The 14,251-nt window shown below is 45.3% G+C and overlaps 1 protein-coding gene across 1 annotated transcript in view; it reads left to right on the top strand.

The window, feature by feature from the left end:
- Positions 1–524: 524 nt before the first annotated feature.
- KCNH8 (potassium voltage-gated channel subfamily H member 8) overlaps positions 525–14,251 on the top strand; it is a 251,936-nt gene continuing 238,209 nt past the window's right edge. The window contains exons 1-2 of the mRNA XM_059729358.1: positions 525–630; positions 1,213–1,446. Coding sequence (XP_059585341.1) covers positions 525–630; positions 1,213–1,446 — 340 coding nt within the window. The remainder of the gene's footprint in view (positions 631–1,212; positions 1,447–14,251) is intronic.

Below are 14,251 nucleotides of genomic sequence, written 5' to 3'. Positions count from 1 at the left end.
TCAGAACCCCAAAAATAGCTCAAGCCTTCTTCAGCCTTCTCTGTAAGGGACAGAAATGAGTTGCTGTCTGTAACTTTGCTTAAAGATTAAAGCTGAATTAAATTGAACCTCCTGTCATAAATCTGAATAGCTAACATTTTACATATTTGATACCTCCCAACTTATGCATATTATTAAACTACTAGAGAAAATATATCTGTGGTTGATAATGAAGAGAACCTATTACAGTAAATATGATTTTTTTTTTCATTCAGTTAAGGCTTACTGAATTTGTCCCTTGGTATTTAATTATTTTCACCTGGAACACCATGTTTTCATTTGCAATGTTTGTGACTCACATGTTAAAAAATAATACTAATAAGAATATTATTATTTAGCAAGCTGAGTAGTATGTTCTAATATTATAAAAGCCTAAGTCAGTCTGCTGTCCCTAACGCTTTAGTCATGCTTTGATTGGCTGACAGACAGCCAATCAGAGTGCAGACAAGCATTCCAACAGGACCTGGCAGTGGTGGAGTGCCACCATGATGGTGGGGACACAGAGACAGAGAGTGGGGAAGCTGCTGGCCTCGGCTTCTCCACCCCGCTCCCTGCAAGAGAAAGAACAGCGGCTGCATGGGGCATTAGGTGGTAGCGCTCCATCCCAGCCCCCTCCACCTCGTCATTCTTGACAGACAATTGGCTAGTTTTTTAAATAATGCTAGTTTTTTAAAAGTTAAGCTAGTAGTGATGTCTGAAAGCTCTTTAGACTGAAACCCTTTGCTTAACCAGGAAAGTTATGGGAAGAAAAGTGTCTCCCTTTTTAGTCACATGCTTCTCTGTAGAGGTGGTGTTTGGGATGTGCTAACAATGTTCTACTAAAAAGGTGCACTAGGATCATAAATTAATTTCACACAATTGCAGAATCTATGAGCAGCCATGGAACAGTAATAACTTTGGCCAGTGGACTTTCTTTAGGTAGTTTTTTGGATTAGAAATAGAAGTTTCAGCCTGGCTACCCATCCCCAAAATTGTGGGGGCAGCATCATGGGACAGAGTATTGGACTTCTGTCATTCTCCATACTTCAAGCATGTGGCTTATTTCTATTCACAGGCTGCTGGGGATTTTACATATGCACAATTATGCCTTCCCACACAGCCACAGAAGACATTATAGCAGATGTGGTGTAATTCAGTCTCTAATTTGTGTTTTTCTTCCATTTTCCTCTGCAGATAGTAACTTCATCCTTGCAAATGCTCAGGTGGCTAAGGGATTCCCCATAGTTTACTGTTCAGATGGCTTCTGTGAGCTTGCTGGATTTGCACGAACTGAAGTCATGCAAAAGAGCTGCAGCTGTAAATTTTTACTTGGTGCTGAAACAAATGAGCAGATGATTCTTCAAATTGAGAAGTCACTGGAGGAAAAGATAGAATTCAAAGGAGAAATCATGTTTTATAAGAAAAACGGTGAGTCTTGTTTCTTTCATCAGTGTTCTATTAATTCCAGACAAAGTGTGAAATTTACTATTATTCAGCATAATGGTTATATAATATCCACTTGTGCTGAGGATATTGTGTGTCACAGCTCAAGAGTTACAAAAATGGATTTGGATAACAGCCGTGTTGTTAGCTATGTGAATATATATGTAGAAGTTGTGATACTGATATTGTAAATTACAGGGTTATGTGACAAATTGCAGATCCTCAAATTGCATTGTGGAACAGTATCTTGTTCAGGCCATAAGATGCATCATATAAAGCTGTATTGTGATGGTACTTAAGTACTTGTCTGTTGTGTTGAAAGTTTAACCAAAAAATTTAACTGAAACTCGCCTTCAGATGAGACCAAATTTAGAAAATGTCAGCCCCCCAGGTTAAGTTATCAGGAAGTTTTGAATGGCCTAAAATATTCATTCATTGCAGCTGCTATGACAAACATAATAATATGGGTTTATGACAAACATAATAGCTAAGATGTTAAAAAATGAGGGATTAGGAACCAGCTTTTTAGTCCAGAATTTAAATAAAGTAGCAAGATTTGCTAGACATTGGGCACGTCTACACAAGATGCTTTACTGCACAGTAGACTTACTGACTAGACGTAGTCTTTCTGGACTTCAGGAGGTCTTTCGACACTGTCTCTCATCCTATTTTCATTAAAAACTAGGAAACTGTGGCGTCGACACCTACACAGTCAAATGGGTCGCTAACTGGCTGGAGGGCCGTACCCAGAGAGTGATGGGGGATGGGTCATTTTCGACCTGGAGGGATGTGGGCAGTGGGGTCCCCCAGGTCTCAGTCCTCAGACCCGCACTGTTCAACAACTTCATCAGTGATTTGGATGAGGGGATAAAAAGCACCCTATTCAAATTTGCTGACAACACTAAGATGTGGGGGAATGTGGGTGTGCTAGAAGGGAGGAATAGGCTGCAATTGGACCTAGACAGGTTACAGGGGTGGGCAGATGAGAACAGGATGGGTTTCAACACTGACAAGTGCAAGGTGCTGCACCTGAGAAGGAAGAACCAGCAGCATACCTACAGTCTGGGGAACTCCCTTCTTGTCAGTGCAGAGGCAGAAAAGGATCTTGGAATCATAATTGATGCCAAAATGAACATGGGCTGACAGTGTGGGGACACAGTCAGTAAGGCCAACCACACCTTGTCATGCATCCACAGATGCATCTCAAGCAGGTCCAAGGAGGTGATCCTCTCCCTCTATGAGGCACTGGTCAGGCCGCAGTTGGAGTACTGTGTCCAGTTCTAGGCACCGCACTTCAGGAGGGATGTGGACAGCATTGAGACGGTTCAGAGGAGGGCCGCTCGCATGATCAGGGGTCAGCAGGGCAGGCCCTATAAGGATTGGCTAAGGGACTTGAACCTGTTCAGCCTCCACAAGAGAAGGCTGACGGGGAATATAGTGGCCTGTTACAAACTAGTCAGAGGGGACCAGCAGGCATTGGGGGAGTCCCTGGTCCCCCGAGCACTACCAGGAGTGACTAGAAATAACGGTCACAAGCTGGCAGAGGGTAGATTCAGACTAGACATCAGGAGGCGCTACTTCACTGTCAGGGCAGCTAGGACCTGGAAGCAACTTCCAAGTGAAGTGGTGCTGGCTCCTACCCTGGGGGTCTTTAAGAGGAAGTTAGATGAACACCTTGCCAGGGTTGTTTGACCCCAGTACTTTTTCCTACCATGGCAGGGGGTCGGACTTGATGATCTGCTTAGGTCCCTTCTGACCCTACCTACTATGAAACTATGAAACAATTCAGACATAAACATAGCTTTACATGTTTTTTCTACATACCTTAAGGTAGCAGACGTGGCTTGTGAATGCTGCGATGTTGGGGTACATGGAGCATCCTGCAGGAGCGCGGGGTGGGAGGCCCTCCACGTGCTTGGTGGCAAACCCAGAAGTGGACCAGAAGTACATCCGGTACACTTCCAGGTCTGCCGGGGGGCTTCTCCCCATGCCCCCCCGGCTCAGTGATCAGCCATGGGGGGACCCGGATACCCACCCCCCCAGACCTAGGAGGCATCAGATAATAAGCTGGGGGAGCACTGGGGTGCAACCCCTGTGCACTCTCTGGCGGATCCAGAAGTGGACCGGATGTGCTTCTGGTCCACTTCCGGGTCTGCTGCCAAATGCACTGGGGGATGCTTCTGTGGAACACTCCATGTGCCCCAGCATCACAGCATTGATGAGCTGCCTGGTACCTGAGGTATGTAGAAAAAAACATTTAAAGCTGCATCTGTGACCAAATCGCTGAATCTTTCTGAACATCTCGGAATCAATTTGGAAGGTGTGCGGGCCAGGAGCGGTCCCAGGTTCTCGGGCGCGCGTGACGCGGGCTGTGGCCAGCAGCCCTGGCCGGGGGGCTAGAATTAGGCACGGACGCTTAGCGGTTGATTAAAGATTATTTTACTTACACCGAAGATGGCTGTGGTGCAGGCAGGAAAACTTGCTTGAGTTGCAGTTACAGACAGAAAAGAAGAGAGGCGGACAAGAGTTCCTTCCACGCAAACCTCTAGCCCAATCCAGTTGAAGGCTCTAAACACGCGAGCCCATCATGTCAACCGAAGAAAACAACTTGGAGAAGAGCTCTGGATACACTCACATGAAGTTTGCTAGGCTCCGTGGAACCTGCGCGCAGGGAAGGGGTTCATCGAGGGATCGTTCGGCGACGGGGAGAGGCCAGAGGTTGATCAGACCCCTATAGCCTTCTCAAGGTATACGCTGGGTCCGATAGGCTCCACAGCGCTTAGACATCTTCACGAGACGTGAAGTTCTCCTCCTGCAGATGGTTGTGGAGTCCTCCAACTTGGGCGGAAACCGCTCAAGCCTCTTATACAGCTAGCAAGCCAATCACTAGCCGCCACATGGGAATAATTTAGAACTGGCCAGTAGTGGGACACAAATTTGCATGCGGGTGGTGGGAACTCCTTTGCACCGTGCATTTCTCTTTGCAACTAAGAAATGCACGCTGCAAAGAAAGCTCTGAGTGGCGGGAAATAATTTAGCAGTGCCGAAGCGCGCACACACAAAATCACACCCTTGGGTTGTGACATCCCCCCTTGCTGAAGGCACGGCTGAATTATGCTACACGCTCATCACTCGGGTGATCAAGAGCTCTTACCACGGGTCGTCGAACTAAACGGGTAAACACAAAATTCGCCAACATAAGAAGTTCATCCTCAAGGGATCGAATCAAATAATAAGCAGCACAAATACATATATACATAATTAGATTCATAACAAAGAACTGCATGATCAGGGCTTCAGTGGGCATCATGGCGAAGTCGCGCGTCAGGCCCTCACTTCTTTCGATGATGTTATCCTTCTTGGGGCTTCTCTCCGCCACGCACTCTGAATTCCGGATCTGTAAACAAAACTCTCCAAAAATAAGTTAACGTATAACAAAATATTTACAAAGTTTCCATGGAACTACACTATCATTTCTAAAACATATAATGCAGGTGTTTGCTACTTTAAACTACCCTCTCTTATACACTCAACTAGATGAAATTGTCGAGGAGCCGTCATCTAATTCTTCTAGATAATGGAAACCTAACTCATAGGCCAGTTGCCATTGGCCTGCGTCCCCTAAAATCCGAAGCTGCCGCTTATTGAGTCCAGAACGCTGTAGGAGAAATCCAAACATGTATCGCTCCTCTGGTGTTCTCTGTGGCAATGATGGAAGGTCGGATTCATGATGTCTTGTGCCTTGAATCTCGGTTGGGTGTCGACATTCCCGATCGCTGGATAATCTTGGCTCCATCAGGATACGCAGTCATGACAACTGACGAAGGAGGTTACTCACGGGTTGGTTCACCATTGGGTTAAGCAGAATCCGAAGGACGACAATGTTCTTTCACCCATAAACCTCAAGACAACTATCTATGCTGTGAACGGTCACTGGAACGGTTCCAGGGTCTCGTAGATGAAGGTGAGGCCATGGTCTTATTCACTGGAGTGATGTCAGTCCCAGCGCACATGCTCTGGGGTTCCAGGCACAGTACGATGTCACAACCAAATTAAGTAGTGCCCATGTCACAAACAAGTAAAACCATTCAAAACAGTTTTTTTCTGCACTAGGTTAACTAAGGGTTAACAACAATGATAGTAACCGCTTTTTTGCTGTGCATGTCAAAAAGAAATTTATTGCTGTGCCACTAACGGAGATAGAACTTAGCCTTCTGTGCTGTACATAAATCATTATAACTGGTCAGAAGAAACAGGGAGTAACCCTATGATAACACCCTAGTGAAGACCGCTAGATAATTGGCGATTCTAATTAAATTTATGACGTGGCGAAAAGCATTTGGCTATTACACAAATAAAACCCGTCTTCACTTCTGTGAAGAACGGGAGACCTCCGCGCACACACCTGAAAAACCTCTGAACGTATGCGTGAGAATAACTGACAAATTGATCGCTTGTCAGTTTCCCCCGTCTCGACCTTATCAGACGTAAATCAACGACCTGCCGGCCTGACTTTTTTCTCCGTTTATCTGCCCGACCAAAGAACTCTTATGCAGACCGACCTATGACCTACGAACCTTAAGCTGTAACTAACCAAGTATCTCTGACCTCCGCTATTCACCACCTTGACGGCGTGAATAAATAATCTTGCTTTGCAACCGATAAGCGTCCACCTAATTAATTCCACTCCAAGCATCACAAGTACCCGCCTGACAGCCTTCTAAGGCCCCAGACCCTTATCTGCCTGGGTGGGAGTCAGGGAGAGCTGCTGGCCGGCTGCCCTGGGTCCCGACATACAAGACTCCGATGATCACTAGCATGAGTTGCTCTGCGCCGGTATGTTCTGGTCGTCCGTCATGCCATGCATGGGCTTTCTGACTGATCAGTCCTGCAACAAGCGCTGGCAGTGGAATAGGCCAGTAAACGTTGAACGCCACCATGTCGATGTCAGTGACATGTCCTCTACTCCGTGAAGCTTGTCTGACCAAGAAGCTTGCTTCTTCCTGGTTCAGCAGGTCGGATCCAAGTTCCACAACCAGACGTCCCAACCATACAGCTAGAGTTTCTTCAGGTTGGATTCTTGATTCTCTGCACAAATCCTGTAGTTCAGTTCTGGTGCGAGCATAGTAGGCAGTAGCAACTCAGTTATTTGTTGTTACAGGCTGAACTACTGCTGCGGGAGTCATTGCTGCTGTTATTTCTTCAGGCAGGAGGGGCGGATGCACTCCTCCGCTCGATTCTCCCTTCTGTCGGCAAGAAGGCGTGGTCGCTGGAAGCGACGCTGCGTCAGTGGGCAGAATCGCCGGAAGCAACGCTGCGTCAGTGGGCAGAGTTGCCGGCCGAACTCTCGCGGGTTCCTCCGAAGCTCCACCCTTCTCTTCCGATTCTTCCATGCGGTCTCCCTCTTGCTCGGAGCCATCTTGTCGTGGCGTTTCAGGATTCTCTTTCGCAGCCGCTTCTTTGACCGCTCGAACGGCCACATGCAGCTGGGCTTTTAAACTTAAATTCTTTTGCATTAAATCAGTTATTATACAAAAAGTTGCAGTTAGCACTCCCCCCTTGTCGTATTGTGGGGCCACCCACTCATCTGCGGCGCGTTCCTCCGTCTCCAGATCTTCACGGAGCTTGGATGGAAGCTCGTGACCCCTTAATCTAGACGCCAGCATAAAGGGGGCAAACCGGTCGATCAGCACCGGTTCTTCACTCTCCCGAGCACATCTTAGGCAATGGGCACACTTCCGGGTGAGGGTCGGGTTTACTGCGCCTGCCGGGTTGACTCTGGCGAGGGAAACAGTGTCGAGGGGCCTGAACAGGACCCGCTCATCGCTCATTATACACTTGAATGCTGCGGGGTGCAGATACACTTCCCTCTCTTTCGGGGCTCTGTCTTTGGAAGCTCCCTCTTCTCCCTTCAGCGAAAGGCATCCGCTGATAAACCTCTCACCCGTTCCGCCCGCCTGGTGGTAAGCGATATGCGCCTCCAGTTCCATAAAGCTTTCCACTTGGTGTTTTCCACTGCGCCAAGGGCAGTTCTTAACTAATTCTAGTTCCAGCGTGCCTTCCCCTGATCCCATCCTCGTCGCCATGTGCGGGCCGGGAGCGGTCCCAGGTTCTCGGGGGCGCACGGCGTGGGCTGTGGCCAGCAGCCCTGGCACATGGGTCGGGGAATGCAGGCCGGTGGGCTAGAATTAGGCACGGACGCTTAGCGGTTGATTAAAGATTATTTTACTTACACTGAAGATGGTCGCGGAGCAGGCAGGAAAACTTACTTGAGTTGCGGTTACAGACAGAAAAGAAGGGAGGCGGACAAGAGTTCCTTCCACGCAAACCTCTAGCCCAATCCAGTTGAAGGCTCTAAACACGCGAGCCTGTCGTGTCAACCGAAGAAAACAACTTGGAGAAGAGCTCTGGATACACTCACATGAAGTTTGCTAGGCTCCGTGGAACTTGCGTGCAGGGAAGGGGTTCGTCGAGGGATCGTTCGGCGATGGGGAGAGGCCAGAGGTTGATCAGACCCCTATAGCCTTCTCAAGGTATACGCTGGGTCCGATAGGCTCCACAGCGCTTAGAGATCTTCACAAGACGTGAAGTTCTCCTCCTCCAGATGGTTGTGGAGTCCTCCAACTTGGGCAGAAACCGCTCAAGCCTCTTATACGGCTAGCAAGCCAATCACTAGCCGTCACGTGGGAATAATTTAGAACTGGCCAATAGTGGGACACAAATTTGCATGCGGGTGGCGGGAACTCCTTTGCACCGTGCATTTCTTTGCAACTAAGAAATGCACCCTGCAAAGAAAGCTTCTAGTGGCGGGAAATAATTTAGCAGTGCCAAAGCGTGCACACACAAAATCACACCCTTGGGTTGTGACAGAAGGATCCAATTCAATTTGGAGAGATTAAAGGGTCCTTTGATTTGATTTGGATTCAGAGATTTGGCCACCAAATTGGGCTGAATCTCCACCAAATTGAATCAAGGACCGAAGCTTCGCAAAGCCCTATAAGTACCTCAGCATCATGTGTATTCAGCTTCCCACACTTCAAAATCATGGTAGGGATGCTTGAACTAAAGTCTGTTCAACAAGGTTTCGTTCAAGCACCCCCACCACCATTTTGAAGTGTGGGGACACCGAATAGACATGACACAGAGGCTGCTGGAGCGCATTAATTAACATGCTTCAATACACTTGATTCTGCTCCAACAGGTGCTAATCAGCACGTGTCAGAGCAGATGTCCAGCGTATGTATAGATGTCCTAGGCTATTATATGAAAACATGGGAGAGTCCCTTGTTCCCCCCACCCCCCACCCTTTTTTCTTTTTAGTTTTTGCAGGCAAGTGTGCAAAGAGTTTTTGCTGCAGGGTGTGTCCCAACTGGCATAAAAGTATCAAAAACTGCAGTTATGTGGCTGCTTATGTGCCATTCAGTTGTATAAAGAGAAATAGGATTTTGCCCTTGTGTCTATATATGTCTGCATGGAAGAAATATCAACAGCGACAGCATTGACGACAAATATCAGTCATTAAAAAAAAGGAAGAGCTGGGTTGGTATCTGCATATTTGTGGCCCAGTAATATGGTTGATCCAGTAACATGGTCTCTCTTCCACCTTTGCACTGATGGTGGGCTTCTGCAATCCACCTACTAAGAAAAGCTCCCAAATACCTCATTTCTAAATTTTCATTGATTTGTTTTTGAAGTGTAGCATTCAAGGGTGATGTTCAACCACACAGATTAGTGGAAGTGCAATTGATAAAATTCTGTGTGAATGAACGCAAACATTTAAACATCTTTTAGGTCTTAAACCTGTACATCATTGTATATCAGCTCTTAAGTTTAATTTTGAGTTTAGTGGTACTTTTGTTTATGGAATTCTAAGCACCTATTTCACAACTCTCATTTAGTGTTTACTTGCTTCTGCAATGCTTACCTGTAGAATTGTTTTACATTTGTATTATACATTTTAAGATGTATATTTTAAAATGATATATTATGAGGAAAAGGGAAAAAGTGTATTCAAAATAGGAGGAAAATGTTCCCTTTTCTGGCAAGTACAAAAGGGGAAAAGGTAGTGTAGTATTTATAAATATCAAGTAAATGTGCATGATGCTGTCTTTAATGTGTCATTTTATGTAGAAACATTTTGAAGATGTAGCAAAATGCCTTCCTTGCCAGCTCTTAGCATTTAAAAGAAAATGCCCCATAGTGCCTTGAACTCATGTTCAGGGAAACTGATTCAAGGAGGGTGGTTATTGATTCGCAAATCCTGTTTGCATATGAAAAACGTTCTTGTTCCAGAAGCTTCAGGGCTACTTTAGCATTATTGTATAGTGGTGACTAAGCGCAGTTGTAAGAGAAGAGATTTAAGTTTAGCTAAATGGAAAAAAAATAGAGACATTTGTGCTCACTGGTTTGCGCCTGGGGTGTAAATTGCATTTCTCCTGGCACTCTGAGTGTGAATCTAGCCAGTAACATATATGTTGTTAATAAAGACAGAAAAAAGAGTAGGTAGATTTCTGTTGCAATTAAGCAGTTGGATCACAAATTAGTAGAGGGGGACAAACTTGTTCAGATAAAAGATTTCCCACCTACCCCCACCTCCTACACCTTTATGCATAATTTAAATCAAACTCATACAAAATCACTTCTGAGGTATGAACAATTTCCTTTCATCAGCCACTACATTTCATTTCCATGTATTTATGCATGATTTAGAAGAGGAGTGACAATGCAAAAATACCATGAGAGAGACCACTCTTGCATCTGAAGCAACAAAGGCAAAAAAATCTCCCAGCAAGGCTCTTGTTGTTTTCCCAAATCATGTTCCAATGTGCTTGTTCAAAATATTGGGCAAAGCCTTAATACTTTTGGAATATGTATCTGACAAAATAGAATAGAACTTCTGAATTAGGTTTGTTCTGCAGTAGCAGCAGGGTTTTTAGAGGGCTTTTTTGATATTCCATGAAGGCCCTATAATGGTCATGTTTAAAAACACCTTTAAGAAGAGTACTTCATTGAGCATTATGGCCCAAATTTTTAGCATCATCTAAGAATTTCTATACAAATGGGAAGTAGATCAAAGGTGGCATTAATGTACTTTTAGGCTCCCCTGATGGCCAAGAATTTTGTGATAGGCTAGGTTCACTGTTTACATGGGTGTGTCCACGTGTGTACTTAACTGCAGAATAGACTAATTAGCTGCAGAGTAAAGCATCACTGTCTACACCTGCAGCTCTATTAGGCTGCAGTAAACTAATTAACACTGCTGTAAGATAGCACTGTCAGGAACAGTACTATCTTATGGCGGGGTAATTTACTGCAATTAAATGCATGTATAGATACAGACCACAGATGTAAATTGTGCCTGGTCAGCCCATCCAGCAGGGGGGAAGATTCCTGCCTCCCACCTAGCCATGTTGCTCCACAGTTTCAGCATCCTTGTGATCCAGTCAGCCTCAATGCTTTCCAATGCCACTACCAGGAGCATGGTGCATCCCCCATGCTGCCTGCCAGCCAAGGCCTACCCCCCAGACACTGGGCCCACTGCTACCACCACCCACTGCCCAGCCCTGCCCCCCCAAGCCTGCTGCCAACCACTGCCACTCACCAGAGCCTGGTTGCTGTGGCAAGGCAGAGCAGAGCAGAGCAGGAGCATGCCTGACAAACTGCTCAAATTGCTGCTGTCCTGGGTGTATGTGTAGATGCTGTGCCTGGGAGTAGTTTACTCCAGCTCAAACTGCTACAGAACTTATTGCTTTGAATTAATTGCACATGTAGATGCACCCGTAAGTCACAAAACCTTGGAACTACACCGCAGGAGTAGGACACAATGAACAGAGGTGGTGGCAAAGATCTGGCCCTTGGATAGTTATGTCTTGTGTTGCTATTATCATCGCTTATCTTGATATGACTGGTCCTTTAGCACACACAGAGATGCCTTATCACTTTATAATGAAATTGTGTCAGTCTAAAATGAATTTAAATTAGATTCATTCACCTGCCATTATCACATATGCCATCACCTGCTCACAACGTCCCTTTGCCATCTGCATTGGACAGTGTTCCTTTGCCATCTACATGGGACAAAAGGGGCAATCGCTAAATGACAGAATGAATGGACACTGATCTGACATCAAGTTCAGAAATATATAAAATCCTGAAGCAAAACACTTCAACCTATTCCACTTCTGACCTCAGAGTACCCTTTCTTAGATAACAGAACTTCAAAACCAAACTTGAAAACAAAATTGTGGAAAAATAAATCATCCACAGACTGTGGCTAGCTAACAGGCATGTGGCTAGGTGGCAGGTAGGAGTCTGGCCCCCTGCTGGCTGGGCTGGTTGCGCACCATTGTGTTAAGTATGGTATTAGCTTTGTCTCTATGGTTTTATTGCTTGTTTGCCTCTGCCAACAGTGTTCCTCCTCCCCCTCTTTCTTCCCTCTCTTCCTCCCTCCTTCTTTCCCTCCCTTCCCTGTCTTTTGTATTCAAATCACTCTCTCTATTTGATACACTGTTCTGTTCATGTCCTTTCACAGCATCTTTTGAAGTCTCACATATGCTTCTGCTATACACCTCTGATTTAGTTAGTCCTAATGTGCAACTCTACCCTGTCTTCTGCCTTACACAATAAAAAGATAGGGAAGGGAGAAAAAAGGAGGAAGGCTGGAGAGAGGGCATTTCTGGTAGAGGCAAAAGGGATTGGAGAGAACAATAAAGCAATAAACCCTTAGGGACATAAAAACTAAACTAGGTACTGCAATAAAAATCCACTTAGTTTAGGCCACACCTAACACAATTCAGTTTGTGTATGACTTCTTGTTCTTCAGCTTTGTGTTCAAGTGGATTTTTGATGTTTCCTCATTTAAGAACAGATACTCTGAGGTCAGTGATGGAATGTTCTGGGTGGTTGTCATTTTTTGTTACAGATCTTTATTCATATCTGGGCTTAGTGTCAAATCAGTGTCCATTCATTCTGTCACATAGGGTTCACCCCTTTTGTCCAATGCAGATGGCAGAGGGACACTCTGAGCAGTTGATGGCATATATGATGTTTGTCGAAAAGGAGGTGAATGAATCTCAATTATTCATTTTAGACTTAAATAAAAAGCAAACTCCTGAAAGCTCAGGAGGTTTCTCCATCTCTTCACCTTGTGACATTTCAGATCCTCCTTTAAGTGATTGTCCATATGTACATTCTATTTTGGCTGTCTGTCCCCGCCCCCCAAGCTCTAACACTTTTGGCCAACAGTACTTATATGTAGCGTATATGCCCTAAACCTTCTCCTGCTTTATGCAGATGGCATATGGAGCAGAGTTTGCCAACCATGCCTCTGTTTCTGTTAAATATCTCTTCACTTGCATTATTTCTAGGGACTCCATAGTGGGAATATATCTTGCCTGGCCTCATGCGTCTATGATGTCCTATGTCAGATGACACTTGATGCATGCAAAGCTGGTTAAAAGATAGATTTGCACTCTAGACTTGGACTTGAATATGCCCCTGATTACTTTCCCACTGGAACCATCTTCCTTGATATGTTGGAATACTCTGTGAATACCTGAAGGTAGTCCTTCATTTATTCTCAATCATCCTCATTACTACATGGAAAGCTAATATGGGCAGGATCCAAGTACAAAGCCCATAGTCTCAGTAGGAAGTGTGAAGCCCCAATTTTCTCCCCTGTGCTGCCACATGCCCCAAGGATCAGATCGAGGTTGCCCTGAGAGAGCTCCCTACACCAGCACCTCATTTCCTCTGCCCTAACACTGGACTCTGCAGCTGCAGTGCAGGATCTCTGCTGGCCCCAAATGGTCTCAAATATGGGTTCTAGAAGAAATTTTAGATCCCCCTCTCCATAGGGAGAGTCAGCGTGGAATATCACTTGCCCAGAAATCACTCTTTTCTCCAGCTATCAGTAAGTCGTCAAACAGCAAAAGCATTTATTACATAGGATGAAAGGATTATTCAAAGAAACATAAGCAAGGAGTTGAGAAGAGATCCAAGCCCTAATGGCAGACCCCCATGCACATTCCATTCCATCAAGAGATGTCATGTTGAGATAGACCCAAATACCTGTGAAAGGTTGTCACAGGTTCACCTCTACCAACAAATTTTGTGTTCTTTTCTTCCACAAACCACATGCATCCAGAAGGGGAGACACCATTCTATTATTTGGATGTGGCCTTTTACTCACCAAGTACAAAGCCAGGGGATAATGACCTTAGCTCTTTTTCCTCTGCTATGAGGACAAAAAGCAAAGCAACCTCTACTCTAGCTCTTAAAATAAATTGCAGACTATGTAAGGACAAGGGATAAGATGGCAAAAGGGAACCTGCTTATGATTACAACCAGAACTGAAGCAGCTTCACTGAAAAAATTGTCCATCTCGGACTTTTTGGAGGTCACTTGGAATTCATTGTTTATGCTTGTGAAATACTATGCCATCTATGAAGCTGAACTTGCTATTTGTATGATACTCCAAAATCCTCTGTCTGAGTGAACTGAATTCTGCTCTGGAATCACCCCTAGTGGGCTGTGCATATGGACAATCACTTGAAAGAGAATGAGAAGTTACCTACCTACCTAAAAGGTAACTGAAAGTCAAGAGGGCTGTCCATATACACATTCCAAAAGCCTTCCTCCAATGATTCTTCCTCAGAGACCTTCACACCTGGGCTTCTATGGTTGAGAGGAAACAGGTGTGTTGGATGTACTCTGACCATCATCCCCTCTCTGCAGTCAGAGAAATCTCAGGGTACACATGCATAAAACAGTTCTGGTGCATGCCTACAAT

This window comes from Alligator mississippiensis, chromosome 5, assembly GCF_030867095.1.
Source record: "Alligator mississippiensis isolate rAllMis1 chromosome 5, rAllMis1, whole genome shotgun sequence".
In the NCBI taxonomy this organism is placed as follows: Eukaryota; Metazoa; Chordata; order Crocodylia; family Alligatoridae; genus Alligator; species Alligator mississippiensis.
Note: the sequence above shows the minus strand (reverse complement) of the source record. Positions and strands in the feature narration are given on the sequence as shown.